General features: G+C 39.8%; 1 protein-coding gene across 3 annotated transcripts in view; it reads right to left on the minus strand.

The window, feature by feature from the left end:
* Positions 1 to 1,259: 1,259 nt before the first annotated feature.
* Positions 1,260 to 15,869, minus strand: part of LOC125290680 (major histocompatibility complex class I-related gene protein-like) — a 33,950-nt gene continuing 19,340 nt past the window's right edge. The window contains exons 2-8 of one of the 3 annotated variants that reach the window (XM_048237251.1): positions 12,294 to 12,504; positions 11,165 to 11,425; positions 10,855 to 11,037; positions 10,200 to 10,487; positions 9,910 to 10,023; positions 9,318 to 9,356; positions 1,260 to 2,162 (exon numbers count right to left, since the gene is read on the minus strand). In XM_048237251.1, the coding sequence (XP_048093208.1) occupies positions 2,053 to 2,162; positions 9,318 to 9,356; positions 9,910 to 10,023; positions 10,200 to 10,487; positions 10,855 to 11,037; positions 11,165 to 11,425; positions 12,294 to 12,348 (1,050 nt within the window). In that variant the 5' untranslated portion in view covers positions 12,349 to 12,504 and the 3' untranslated portion in view covers positions 1,260 to 2,052. Of the gene's footprint in view, positions 2,163 to 9,317; positions 9,357 to 9,909; positions 10,024 to 10,199; positions 10,488 to 10,761; positions 11,038 to 11,164; positions 11,426 to 12,293; positions 12,505 to 15,869 lie in introns of all 3 variants that reach the window. The other 2 variants (XM_048237249.1, XM_048237250.1) reach the window with 2 other exon arrangements.

Below are 15,869 nucleotides of genomic sequence, written 5' to 3' on the forward strand. Positions count from 1 at the left end.
GTCTCAAAGCCTGTAGCTGTAGCGACCGCTAAGGTTCATACAATTACCGTTTAAAACAGCCACGTCAGTAAACTTCATATGTTCACCATCTTACATAGAAAGTGTGTGTATTGAAGAGTGTGTACGGATGAAGTGTGTGTATGAATGAAGTGTGTATGAATGAAGTGTGTGTATGGATGAAGTGTGTGTGTGTGTATGGATGAAGTGTGTGTATGAATTGTTTTTGTGTTGTTTGTTATCGTAACACCCCCAATTATCACCACTTTTGTTCAGAAATTCTAAAACAACGATGTTTTTTAACACTTCAAAATAATATTTACTAAATGAACCTTACATTTTCAGTAGCCATAGTTGTGTAGATTTGAACAAAATCTGGTTTGGTTCCTAACGGAGCATTTACTGCCTGAAATATCCGATTTTGTTTACCACGCCGGAGTTATAGTGCTGGCCTGATGGGTCGCCTATTTACACCCGTTTCAGCGGCACATTAACGGTTAGACCGAGAATTCTCGTCGTGAAATTAAAATTCCACTGGAGCTCCAAGCGGTTGTGACACACCAGCCTTACAACACTGTTTACAGCTCCTCGAAGTCGCGGTAAAATGTCATTTTGGTACATAGCTAATTTAAATACACCTATGTTGTGCGTGGTTTGCGTTTCTATAGGAGTCCGCTGTCTTGGTTTGTATAGAAATGGATATTAAGTGACACATACACGCAAGACGGTGGAAATACGGGACCGGTGGAAATAGGGGGAGTTACGATATATTATTAGTGATGATTGGGCAACATCATCATATGTGTTTAATCATCTTTATGTGTTTAAATTAGGGCTGTCAAACATCTCATTTGTCTCTCCCTCTCATTGGTGTGCAGATTTCATCACATTCATATTTGAAGTAATATACATTTTACAAATTCACTTCTCTAAATACAAAAAATGTAACTGGTGTTGTATAATAAATGTTTTCAATGTAAGAGTCATGTCATCAATGCTCATATGTTTATTAGCTGCATATGATGGGGAAATAAGTATTCAAAGCATTAACATTTGTTTCTCTACATATTTAGATTGTGACTATTAACATGGATTTGAACAGACATTGTTATCAACTCAAGAAATCCACACAGAATAAGAATAATATTGCAACATCATGACAAAAAGATGTTCATTGCCTTTTTCACCAATATGATAATACATTATTACATAGATTCATAACTGCAGGAATCCTGTATCTATGTTTGGTTGCATTTTCATTACATTGTTGTGACTAAAACCAAAGTAAGGAAAACTTTACATTTACACATTTACATTTAAAGACGTTACAAGAAATGTGTACAGTACGTGTCAGCGTAATGTGTGTGCGGTGTGTGTGTGTCTGAGGCAGAGAGCAGATTATATGGTTTTAATGTAGACAAACAAAAAATATGTGGCCACTAGGTAGCAATGGACAATACAAAAAGGCAACTCAAGAAATGAGTTCTACCTAGTTCTATCTATTGCTTTTATAGTGCAAAATAATAATAATAATAATAATAATACTGTTTATTTGTTACATAGTGCCTTTCAGAGTACCCAAGGCCACTTTACAGTTAACACAGAGTAGAGTTAACACAGTGGAAAATAATAATAATCAGCACACTAATTAAAAACATAGTGGTAGTAAAAGGCACATTAAAGTCCATAAGCTATCTAGAAAAGGTGGGTTTCAAGAGCCGGTTTGTATTGTGAGATGGAGTGGAGAGTGCGGATGTGTGAGGGGAGTGAGTTCCACAGTTTGGGTGCAAAGTTGATCTGTTGAGAGACAGGGAGCCAGTGTAGCTCTATCAGGAGAGGTGTAACATGTTGGGAGGACTTTGTGCAGGTGATGATCCGTGCTGCAGAGTGTTGAATGAGTTGGAGGCGATGGATGAGTTTGTTTGGAATGCCTGTCAGGATTGCAGTGCAGTAGTTGATGAAAGGTGTTACGAGGGTGTTGACGAGCACTTCAGTGGAGCGTTGTGTGGTGTTACGAGGGTGTTGACGAGCACCACAGCGGAGCGTTGTGTGGTGTTACGAGGGTGTTGACGAGCACCACAGCGGAGCGTTGTGTGGTGTTACGAGGGTGTTGACGAGCACCACAGCGGAGCGTTGTGAGTGCAGGGTGCAGTCTGGAGACATTCTTGAGGAGAAAAAGCGCAGACCAACAGACATTAGTGATGTGGTGGGAGAATAAAACGCTACTGTCCAGGAAAACGCCAAGGTATGCGTCTGACCATATGAAAATGTCCATAAAACATCAAAATCTGTTCATTCTTGACACCACAAAAGGTCAAATTGCTGCATAGTGTTTAAAACAGCAAGTGAATGGTATGAGGTCAGTAAGTTATATGAATGCAGATGAATCACATGGCCTGTTCATCTGTCATTTCATCACGAGTCGCTAAATAGAACCAGAATAGAAACATCTGTAATTCTATCATGAGATGACATCACTAAATAGAACCTGAAGCCCACTTGTGTGCTAGTCCTTCACTTCTCCATAGTATTCTGCTGTCCTTCACACATTCACATTCACATCAACAGCTGAAAGCCTCTTGTCTCCTAGGCCTAGTCCTCTCCTTCACCATAGCATCCTGCTGTCCTTCACACATTCCCTTCCACATACATTTCCAGAGCATGGGAACGTTTGGGACCTTCTAATAGAGTATATGCTGTAGGTGGGTCATGTGATCAGTCTTCACACACTCTTAGTTAGGAGGTGGAAGAGGGCAGCTGTGGGATCAGTGAATCCAAACATGACAGCACCTGCTACCTGCAACACTATACTCACACCCTAAAAACACAACAAACATTGACAAAATGAAAATACACCTGTGTGTGTGTGTACTCACATGAAAATGTACTGAATAAAATTTGCACAAGACTAATTTGTGAGTATGCTAGTATAATGTTTTATTCAATTAAACATGAGAAACCTACGCAAAGGGGTACAAACTTGATCAATTAATCTGCTTTTGCGATGGCCAACAAAAAACTGACTACAGAACTCAAAGCCTATTGACTATGTAAATACTTATTTCCTGTATGTACTCAGTGAGGAAATACAGACTCTGGGACAGAAGCTTCAGTATGGATACACCCCTCACACTCTGTCATTACATTTGAACCAAAGACCAAACCCCACACAGTGTTTTGTTATCGTTTGAGGGGCAGGCTGCCCTCACTTTGTTTCCCATTCATAGAGCCAGTCTCAGTGAATGGAGAGCTAGAGAATGAATGAATGTGAGGCATGTTTGTATTGTAAGAATCAGCGTTGTGTAGATCAGGCTGAACGTGAGGCATGTTTGTATTGTAAGTGTTAACTGTGAAATATAATTTGTTGTATTTACTATGAAATCACCTAGGAACTTTTATTGTGTAGAAAAACACCTAGGGACTGTTATTGTATAGGAACCGGATGTTGATTGTGGGAAGTGGATGAGCGGGGTGGATGACGGTGGTCATTAAAAGTTAGAGAACTTGACGTTGTGTCTTATCTTTGAATAACATTGGTAGCAGAGGATGGTTAGCAATTATAAAGTTCCACCGACCTTCGATGAAGGCAAACCCCTAAAGCTGGAAGAAAGGAAGAATGAAGTCGAAATGTGGACACGAAGTTACAGATCTTGCGAAAAAAGAAACAAGCACTGGCAGTGGCTTTGGCGAAACTGTGATGGAAAACCGTAGAGAATAAAGACACTGGCATGGAAATACCTGGTAGAAGATTTAAATAAAGACACTGGCATGCTGACTTTAATAAAGACACTGGCATGCTGACTTTAATTAAAACACCTGATGGATTGTTTCTCAAAGAGGAAAAAGACCGAACGTATGAGGCATATTCAAACTTTGATTGAATTATAAGGGACAGTAGTTTATCCATGGCGGACTACATCATTGAATTTGAACAGCGATACTCAATGATGCGCAAGTATAAAATGGAGCTCCCCGATGCAGTTTTAGCCTTCAAACTACTAGATACTGCATGCTTGGAAGTAAAAGACCGACAGTTAGCTTTAACAGCGTGTACAGATTTGACTTTTGCTTCAATGAAGTCCGCACTGAAAAGGATTTTTGGAGGGAAAACGTTTGTGCACCCTATGGGAATAAATCAGGAAGCTGCATATGTCACAACAGAGCAAAGACGTCAGAGGGGCAAGACGGGGTCCAAAAATGAACAGCAAAAGACACCTCTGCCTGGCACTAACCCTTTGGACAGGTATGGGCGCAGATCAAAGTGTGCCATTTGCCAAAGTACGTTCCACTGGGCTAAAGACTGCCCACACAAGGGTGAGCAAATAAAATGTACCCACTGTGAGACTGACAACGTTGAAGAGTGCAATATCACTCTCTTTACTTAAGAGTCACCAACAGACGCAGAGATTTTTTTAACTGAATGTTTTGGCTCTGCAATAATAGATACAGCATGCACACGTACCGTGTGTGGAGAAGAATGGCTAGATAGCTATATCGCAGGACTAAGCCATAAGGAATTAGAGAGTCTGAAGAAGACAGAGCAATGCAGTAATAGACCATTTAAGTTTGGTGATGGAAAAGTGGTCCATTCCACCAGAAAACTGCAAATTCCTGCTAAGATAGGCCAAACGAAGTGCAGCATTGAGACTGAAATAGTTCCAGCAAAGATTCCACTGCTTTTGAGCAAGGCATCCATGAAAAAAGCGGGGACTGTGCTGGAAAATGACAGTGCAGTGATGTTCAGTCAACCTGTAAAGCTGGATTTGACAGGCTCTGGTCATTACTGTGTGAACATTATGGACAAAGAGGGCAAAACCATGCCAAGTGATGACCATATCCTTGTAGCTGCTGAGGGTGTTGCTTCAAATGAAGACAGCAATGAGGACACAGAAAAGCAATGTGATGAGGAAATTCTGTCCATTTCAGAACAAATGAACAAAGTTGAAAAACAAAAAATCCTAGTGAAGCTTCATAGACAATTTGGTCATGCCTCTGCTGACAGATTGCCGAGGCTTCTATCTAGCTCAGGCACTAAAGATGCAGAATGTGCCATCATTCTTCAGAAAATTGTCAGTGAATGTGAGACGTGTCAGAGATACAGTAGGACAAAACCAAGGCCTGCTGATGGTCTTCCACTAGCATCACAGCACAATGAAACCGTGGCAGTAGATCTGCATGAGCTTGAGCCAGGTCTTTGGCATCTCCACATTATTGATCAATTCACACGATTTAGTGCAGGAAGCCTTTTGACCACAAAGAAAGGATCTGAAATAGTTAAACACTTTATTCATGACTGGATAAGTGTGCATGGCCCACCTCACAAACTATTCAGCGATAATGGGGGAGAGTTCAACAATGATGAGGTTAGAGACATGGCAGACAACTTTAACATAGAAGTAAAAACAACAGCTGCATACAGCCCATGGAGCAATGGACTGATAGAGCGACACAATCAAACGCTGACTGAGATCATCATGAAAGTGAGGACAAGTAACGGCTGTGACTGGGACACTGCATTAGACTGGGCTTTATGGCTTAAGAATACCATGCAAAATGTTCACGGTTACAGTCCTCATCAGTTGGTGTTTGGGCAGAATCCCAACTTGCCCTCAGTGCTGATTGACAAGCCCCCAGCTTTAGAGGGCACCACAAGAAGTGAGTGGGTAGCAAAACACATCTCCGCTTTACATGCAGCAAGGAAAGCATTTACAGAGGCAGAGTGTTCGGAGAGAATAAGGAGAGCTCTGCGTAAACAACTACGCAGCACAGATGAGAGATACGAAATGGGTGACAGAGTGTACTATAAGAGAGTTGACTGTACAGAATGGAAAGGACCAGGAGTTGTAATTGGTCAGGATGGAGCAGTAGTGTTTGTCAGGCACAGAGGAACATGTGTTAGGGTGCACTACCTCAGACTTAGGAAAGTGAACATGGAAGATGATGAGCAACATGATAGCGACATGGAGGACACAGAATCCAGAGCAAACACTGACACACACAAAACACAGCCGACAAATGATGGTATGGAGATACGTAATGACAAAGAACAGAAAGCTGACGTCCATCTGAAAACAGGACAAGTTCTAAATTACAGAGATGCCCACAGTGGGACTTTACACAGAGCAGAAGTTCTTGGGTATGCTGGCAAATCTACAGGCAAATACAAAAGCTGGTACAATCTGCTATTCATTGAGCCAAGCAATGTTGCAGGAAAGACAGATGCAGTTGATATATCAAAGTTGGAGAACCTTCAGATAGAATCCATTATTGCTGATGTTAGGTATAATACCACAGATAACAGTGAGGATGTGTTGATCACAAAAGATCTATCATTTGACATAGCTAAACAGGAAGAGATGAAGAATTGGAGAGATAACAATGTGTTTGAAATTGTTCAAGATGAAGGACAAAAGCGCATTAGCACCAGATGGGTATGCACCCTTAAAGAAACACCCACTGGATTGGTACCAAAAGCAAGGTTGGTGGCTAGAGGTTTTGAAGAATTACAAATGTCAGAACTGCAAAAGGATTCAGCAACTTGTGCTACAGAGTCGCTTCGACTACTTTTGGCTGTTATCTGTCAAAGACAATGGACCCTACATTCTATGGATATAAAAGCTGCATTCCTACAGGGAGTTGAACTGTCACGTGACATCTACATCAGACCTCCCTCCGAAGCAGACTGTACTGGAAAATTATGGAAGCTCAGAAAGTGTGTGTATGGGCTGGCAGATGCTTCCCTGTACTGGTACAACAGGGTGAAGGAAATAGTGCTGAAAGTAGGAGGCAAGATGTCCATGGTCGATCCAGCTGTTTTCTATTGGACAGATCAGGACTGCAATGTGAGTGGGGTACTTGCCTGTCACGTAGATGACTTCATTTGGGGAGGCACAGACAGTTTCTCCAATACAGTAATACCCCACCTTACGTCGGTATTTCAAGTTGGACGTGAGGGACATGACAACTTCTGTTATGTGGGGATAGACATTGTAACTGTTGACAAAACTGTGCAAATACACCAGGAGAACTACATTCAACACATGCAGCCAATACATGTGGCTCCTTCACGAGCCGTGCAACATGACTCTTCTCTTTGTGAAGAGGAAAAGGATCAACTCAGGTCAAAGATAGGTCAGATTCTCTGGGTAGCGAGGCAGACCAGGCCAGACGTCTTGTTTGATGCCAGCTACCTAGCTTCTAAGCTTAAAAATGCAACAGTGCAAACAATACATGAAGCAAACAGAATAGTGTGCAAATTGAAGTCCAAGAAAGTAGGTTTAATCTTTCACCATTTGGGTAGAGACCGTGCTCTCAAGATTGTAGTGTTCAGTGATGCCTCGTTTGGAAACCTCACAGATCGGGGCACTCAAGGAGGGCACCTGATAGTTTTGATGGGAGAAGATGGCAAATTTTCACCACTTTCTTGGCAGTCTAAGAGAGTTAAGAGAGTGGTGAGAAGCACGCTTGCTGGAGAAACTTTAGCAATGTCTGAGGGAATAGATAATGCCATTTTTCTTGCTACACTGTTTTCTGAATTGGCCACAGGGGGTGCCGAGCGTGCTCCACCTTTAATCTGTGTAACTGACAATTATTCACTTGTTGATGCACTTAAGTCCACAAAGTCTGTCTCTGAGAAGAGACTTCGCCTGGAAGTGAGTAGTATCAAGGAGCTTATCCAAACACAGAAAATTGAGCGTGTTCTGTGGAACAACACAAAAGAACAACTTGCAGACTGCTTAACCAAAAAGGGGGCCTCACCTGAACAGTTGCTGAAAGCACTGAGTGAGGGACACTGGAAACTTGACTAAAATATATAGATTAGAGTTTTTGTTGTACTCTTATTCATAACAACATGGTACTTGAATACTGTTAAAAGGTAAATTGTTTTGCACTGTTATTATGTTCACTTTATTGGAAAGCCTCAGGGTTTACATTTTTTATTTTTATTTTAAGAAGAGAGTGAGTTTGTTAACTGAAATATAATTTGTTGTATTTACTATGAAATCACCTAGGGACTTTTATTGTGTAGAAAACACCTAGAGACTGTTATTGTGAGCGAGTGTGGATGACGGTGGTCATTAAAAGTTAGAGAACTTGACGTTGTGTCTTATCTTTGAATAACAGTAAGATTCAGCCAGATCTGTGCAGCGCTGCAAGATCAAACGCGCACCCTAATTTGACGCTACTGGAATACGAAGTCAATCAATGCGCCTTCTTCAGAAACAGGTCTTGTTATAACCTCTCTGTACACGTTCAAAGTTTACAATACTTTGGTTTGTCTGTAGGGACCCTATCCATGCTAAAGTGTAAGGCTAAGTGTACAAAGTTCTGTGCTCTTGTGATCTTTGTTTGTATTGTCAGTTTGCCAGCATTGATAAACAGACCTTTTGTTTCCTTTTCACTTTCCACTGGGATTGTACACAGTTGCATGTGTGTGTACAGTAGTGTCAGAGCCGTACAGTATGTAGGGAGAGTTTGGCCAACTCAAATCATGGGAGCCATGTTGGATACCATCGTCAGATATGCTATGTTGAAATAAATCAGATGACTCTGCAGTGTAACCCATGGGCTGAATATGCCATGTTGAAATAAATTGCTTATTTTCACCATTAACAGGCATATACATGTTATTATCAATGTTTGTCAATATGTAAAAGGCCCTTACGGAAAATTCCAGTGTATATCTACCTTATATACCTTAAATGGGCCTGTAAAATGCCCATTGTAGTGAGTGACCACGTCACCTAATGTTTCGGAGCAGTGTTTACCTTTCAGGCCAAATACAGGAGGGCATTCAGTAATTTACTTGTGCTACAAACACACAAATTCTGTACTTCCAAAAACGTCACGACTAGCAACTGAACTCTTAACAAAGTTATTCAAAGTCTTTTGACAAAATGCATGATAAGACAATGATAATGCGACCGACAGCATAGGCTATGAGTAAAACGTGTTTGGTCAGGTTTCGCGGGAGGACAGGACCAAAACATTATCATGCTACTTTAACAATAAAAACTTAGTATTAAAAGTTATGTATTGATAATATTTGGTCATCTAAACCAACATAAATTACATGCCTGCGTGATTTTCACAGTATTTTACATCTGAGTTACAGGTGGCATTTGAAATCAGACAAGCTTAAATTCAAGTCTTCAAAACTTCAAAATTCATTAATTTATAACTTTTTTGACAGCATGGTACATTAACGATGGTATTACTATATTTTTTCTACGTAATTTGTTGATAACAAGTTCATCACTTGTAGTTATGAACAAAATGTACGGAATGAGAAAACTGTCTTTAATTTCTGGCACACTCACCTGAAGCGTCTGTGTTCACTTGCAGAGAGGTCTGTGAGCCTACAAATGTACAAAACAGGGCAGGTGATTACAGCCATACCATTCAGGTAATAGCATGTACAAAACAGGACAGGTGATTACAGTCATACCATTCAGGGAATAAACAAGTGTTGTTGTCTTTTCTGGCACTGGGCTAAACTGCTGGTAAAATGGCCAGAGCTTTTTTTTTGTGTGCATGAATTTTACATATAGTGTGTATCTGACAATTTTATAAGCAGATAAAACATCTCACAATATTGATTTCACTGTTGTGTCATGGCTATTTTTTACCATCTGTCCGAGTTAAATACCTAGAGGCTCATTGTATGAGCAGTTGTACTGTTCTGATGATACACAAATATCAACTGTACACACAATGAGCCTCTGGGGATTTCCAATCAGCACAATGCCATTGATTTGCCACAGTTTACCAGTTCAATAGCCAGGTCTGGACTTCATCAAAACTTAAGCTGCATTGAATGTTTAATAATTAATTTAATTATGATTGTATTTGTATGATATGGATAACCTATGTGTCTCAGTCTTTAAGTGAAATCAGTAAGAGCTATTTCACCTGTGTGGGTCCTCCTCCATATGATAAAGGCAACGACTCCAGCAAGACACACTAACCCAGCAGCAATAAGCACGGAGGGCACAATGGATGTGGTGACTGAATCCCACTCATGATCTGCCCAGAGAGAGAGAGAGAGAGAGAGTCAGTTCTGTCTTCCAGAAGTATCCCGAGTACAGGAGTATGACAGACACAGACATCAAAACTAAACACAACTGTACACCTGATACTAAAACTACACACTACACTACAAAACATACATCCAACATTCCATATTTGTAAACCAATAATACCTAAACTGATGTCCAGCTTGTTGTCCAGACTGAGGTGTTCAGCTGTGCAGGTGTAGTGGTGATGCTGTAGTTCCTCTGCACTGACCTCCAGGCTCTTCCTCATCTGGTACGTCTCATCTCCATTAGGTAGCAGCTCCCCCCCAGTGATCTGGTGGTCAGACACAGACTGGCCGTCTCTGAGCAGGGTCAGGTTGATGTGACGGGGGTAGAAACCAGTGGCCCGGCAGGTCACTTTGGCCCCTCCAGAGTCTGGGAGTGTCTTCTGGAGGAGCCTGACTCTGGGCTTCACTATGAAACATAGTCAAGTCAAGACAGGTTTTATTTAGCACATTTCAAACACAGGGGTCATTCAAAGAGCGAAGAGTAATTGTAAATACAAGCATACAATGGTTAAAAGTGAAGTCCATAATAATGGAAAAAAATAATCATGATATGAGTCATCCTTAAAATGGATCACCGTTAAAGAAGAAAAATGCAATCCATACCCAATCTAAATATGTCCAGAGTGTGAGTATATATGTATATATATATATATATATATATATATATATATATATCTTACTCTTTTTAAAAATACGATTCTTTTCTTTGGCCAAGTGTGTTTTCAGGCGTTCAATGCAGAGATCATGGTACCATGTATAAGCTATATGCACACCCCCAGGCCATGTATTGTCCATTGCTTCTGGCCACACCCAGTCAGTATGAAGGCTGTCATTTTGTGGATTGTAATAGCGGACATCTCCAGCCTCCCCGTTGAATGCGTCTTTGCTCAAGTAAATTCCTACGTCGTCATTTTCCTGTAACTGACATCCTGCAGCTCTCTGTAGAACATGAAAACCTCAGAAAGCACAAGAAGGACAGACGTTGAGACACTAAAATCCACATTATTAGTTCTGAACTGCTGCATCACTATCAGTTTATTTCTAACATTTATTGTTATTTATTGTATATCTATTTTGACTCACTGTTTGTGTGGTTCAGAATCTGTCTCAGATAAGAGACCTTATTTTTCATACGTTCATGATTCAATTTCAATTTAGGAGCTAGTTCCAGTTCTATGGCATCAGGTGTTCTCTCCAGACCATTCATGCCTCTGTGTACAAACTTGTTGTCTTTTGAGTTGTAGTATCCAATCTGAATGTCATCCAGCATAAACAGAGTCTGGGATTCTGGGAATGGAGTCTCACCCACTAAATATATATGAAACAGCAACAAAGAATGCAAACCTGTAGAAGAAAAGGTGAATAAACTTGGTGAAAGGAGTCTAGTCTGAATGCTATAACCTAGCCTACCTACCTACACCTTTAAGTTAACTGACCTAATACTGTACACTCTGAGGCAGTAGCATTCCAAAAAGGGAGGAGGGACTTCCCCTCTATTATTTGATATGGTAGCCTTTCAGAGAACAAATTCCCAGTTATTTCTCTAAGAACTTGATTATGTCTGGCATGTGAAGCCATGTAGCATCATCTACTATTAGTTGTGATGACTTTGTGCTTGTAGTCGATGCCATTTTCTGGCATAATCAGTAAGAGGGATGCTGGGACCTATCATGACAGTTTAAAGCGCATGGTCACTAGTCAAAAGCTTATTCAAATTTAGTAGGATGTCCAGTCCACAGTGGGAGTGTTTTCATTATCAAACGTCGAGCACATGGTGTTCCTAGGTTTCTTAATCAGTCATGGGTGTGTTTGGGGCGTGACATCATTTAAACCAATGAGAATGACATCTGTCATTCCCTTTAACGGCGCAAAGCGCGACGTCAAAGAACGCATCGGTATTTTGACAGTCAACGGCGCATTTGAAGGAGGCTGCTTGCGAGACCGTATGGAACAGTCATTCCACTAAACCATGCTTCAGAAATTGATGTATATCCATTTAAAAATCCATTCATTATCTGAAAAATATATTATTAACTCATTTACAATGTGTTACAATATTTGATGTTTCCTGCTGACCGCAGGCATTCTGACTCAATTGTACCAATCTTACTACAGCCTGCATGCCAAAATGTCACTAGCAGAATCCCTAGTGTGTGTAGGCTACCAATATAGTGTAGTGTTTTGGTTAATTAATCTATGAAAGCAGACTTACCTGATTTTACAGAGAGAATATGGAATGAATAGAAGATAAACAGTAGCCCCAACATGGTGGATGAATTGTTGCTTTCAGTTTGTCTGATGGAATATTGTGCTTCCAGTAGTTGCTGCCTCTTTTACCCGCAGGATTTGCATTTTGTTTCCTTGCTGTTATGTTGTCATCTATGTGGAACGTAGCACCTGGACTCTTCCTCTATAGAGAAACACTGTTCAAATATGTGCAGAATTAATTTGCCATGGTTTTCCTGACATATTTAAGGTCTTCTCTTTAAAATATATTGTCTGGATGGCAGTATATGTTGCTCAAACCTTGTGTACATAATTTAGAATTGATTGTGCCTTGCGAGAAGGGCAAGACTCTCATGCCGGTGGCACTAATGCACCTCCACACCGTCATAGATGCTGGGTTTTGAACTGAGCTTGTTGGATCCAAGTTGGATAAAGCCCTCCTTACACTGACAGACTTTGGAAAGATTTGGAAAAGATTTTTGAAAGACTACATTCTCAGACCCTCTCACATCTTAAGACAAGTAGTAGAGTTTTAAGTCACAGACTATGATTTTGCAATTATTAGAGATCTTGCAGGGTCACTATTTACAAGACTGCAACTAGATTCCTTTAAATTATTACCCATTGTGTGTGTGTGCATGCTGTAGTTCTTTTGCAAGGGGAACTCAATTCCTTAATCTGTCCGAGGTTACAGCTCCAGTCTCAACATACTGTAACCCCTGAAGCCCACAGCAATTCCCAGGACTCCCACTCCTCAGGGCTCAGCTTGTGCCATTACAAAGCATGGCAGGCTGCCTGCCTGCATACACCTGCTTAATTAAAGAGCTTGTTGGACTTTTTACTGCAACACCTGCCTTATAGTCTAACCACTTGAATAAGATCAATCCTTTACTGCAACACCTGCCTTATAGTCTAACCACTTGAATAAGATCAATCCTTTACTGCAACACCTGCCTTATAGTCTAACCACTTGAATAAGATCAATCCTTTACTGCAACACCTGCCTTATAGTCTAACCACTTGAATAAGATCAATCCTTTACTGCAACACCTGCCTCATAGTCTAACCACTTGAATAAGATCAATCCTTTACTGCAACACCTGCCTCATAGTCTAACCACTTGAATAAGATCAATCCTTTACTGCAACACCTGCCTCATAGTCTAACCACTTGAATAAGATCAATCCTTTACTGCAACACCTGCCTCATAGTCTAACCACTTGAATAAGATCAATCCTTTACTGCAACACCTGCCTCATAGTCTAACCACTTGAATAAGATCAATCCTTTACTGCAACACCTGCCTTATAGTCTAACCACTTGAATAAGATCAATCCTTTACTTCATACGGGCACCATGAAGGCCAACGTGGTGTAACAGGTCAACACGGCCTCCTGACCAGCTTCCTTACAGGTGCTCTAAGCGATGCCATGCAGTAAGGAGTGGTGTAACAGGTCAACACGGCCTCCTGACCAGCTTCCTTACAGGTGCTCTAAGCGATGCCATGCATTTTTTAGGCTAAAATATTTTATGTCACTTACTGCAAACATCACCTAACCAACCGTTAGCTGTCTGTGTCCTGAATACACTGTAAAAAAACGCGATCTCTGAGGACAGCCCAGGCTCAAAAAACGGCCACAAAAACAACCTGGGCAAACCTAGCCCATGAAAACATAACAAACTGTATGTATCCAGCAAATCACAGACGAGATGCGCTTTTAGAGAGGAGAGTTTCAATTACACGGGAGCAGCACGGGAGGGAGGGGCAGGAAGTAGCTAGCTCGCTGTTTTGTTTGAAAGTCAACAAAAGTGATGTTACCCAGCATCGCTTAGAGCTCCTTTAAAGGTTTTCACCAACTCAGACCCCCAAGTATACGTGTTTTCCCTTGGAAAAATAATTTTGAGCCTGGCTTTATCACACAATCTGATTGTGTTCGTTAGCGCATATTTAATGAGAAGTCCTCATTTGCATATCTAAACATTAAATAGAAAAAAACATGCAATAAATGTTTTTCTCATCTGAACATAAGTAATCAACTGAAAAAGTGTCATGGTGATATCTATTATTTAAAATGTTTACCCTATTCACCTGTAGTGTCTCATGTTAATTATCTTATTATGCAAATTGCCCAAAGTGCAACTTCTAGCAACCAAGTTGAATTCCATCCACTAGGCCTACAGATGACATTTCTGCAATAAAACTTTAGGGTATTCAACATCTTTTTCTTTTTTTTTTTAGACTTTATTGCAATTATTTATCTACATCAATGTAAGGTACCCACTTCAGTTATTTCACATGTTACATTGCAATTTTTGTTTTTTGTTATTTTATACATATAAAAAAAGAAATAAGAAAAGACATGACAAAAAAACAAAAGAAACATGATAGAAAACTTATACAAAAAAAAAATTCTCCATACAAAACAAAACATGACACACAGAAGAGAGGGGGGGAGGGAAAGTAGGGGAGTGGTATTTGAGCCTACATAATACTATTTTATTCTATGTGCAATTGTACTTGTTTTTAGATATTTATAGGCACATTTTTGGCCATTTATAGGGCGGTGTTTTAGCCTACATGTGTCTTTGGTCCATGTTTATAACATCTGCAATTATTTTTTTTAACCGGTTTGCTAATATGGCTGATATTATTTTGTGATCTGTATTGAGTAGTGATATGGGCCTATAAGAAGGACACCTTGTGGCATCCTTCCCCTCTTTGTGTATAAGAGTTATTATAGATGATATCCAAGTTTGTGCCCATCTTCCTGTATGTAGTGCATGATTATATGCTTCAACCAGTATGGGAGTTAATTCATTTTTAAATGCTTTATAAAATTCGTTTGTGTAACCATCATCACCTGGAACTTTTCCTATTTTCACGTCTCAAATTTGTTTATTTACTTCCTCTAATGTGATATCTTTTATTAATTCCATGTTATTCTCTTCTGTTAACTTTGGCATTTCTATCTTACTCAAATAATTCTGAATTGATTTTGTATTTTCACTTATCTCCTCTCTATATAAATCTTCATAGTAATTGGCGAATTCCTCTGCAATCTGTTCTTTGTCAATAATTAATTTGTCATGTTTTGTTTTTAGTTTTGTGATATGTACTCTTTCCATTTGTTTTTTTAATTTATATGCCAAGGTTTTTAGAAACTTTGGGCCGCCATCGTAATTTTCTTGATCCGTGAACTTCATTAATTTTTCAATTTCTAGTGTACGTAATTGATCTAATTTAAGACGTTTTTCTTTTAATTCTATTTTGTCGTCATTACTACTTGTCTTGATATGTCGGTTTTCTATCCTCTTTATTTCTTCAATTAACCATCTGTTGTGCTTCCCTTGCTCTTTTTTTAGCAGATGCATAGGAAATTATGTGGCCTCTCATAACAGCTTTAGCACCTTCCCATAACAAAATTGGATCTATATCATCTTGATCATTGATCTCTACATAGTCTTTTAATACCTTTTTAATTTTATCAATGAATTCTGTATCTTGTAACAATGAGTTATTTAATCTCCACAATGTTTTGCCTTTCTTAGAGTTTAGTGCTAT

This window comes from Alosa alosa, unplaced genomic scaffold (assembly GCF_017589495.1).
Source record: "Alosa alosa isolate M-15738 ecotype Scorff River unplaced genomic scaffold, AALO_Geno_1.1 AALO_1.0_unplaced_8, whole genome shotgun sequence".
NCBI classification, from domain to species: Eukaryota; Metazoa; Chordata; class Actinopteri; order Clupeiformes; family Clupeidae; genus Alosa; species Alosa alosa.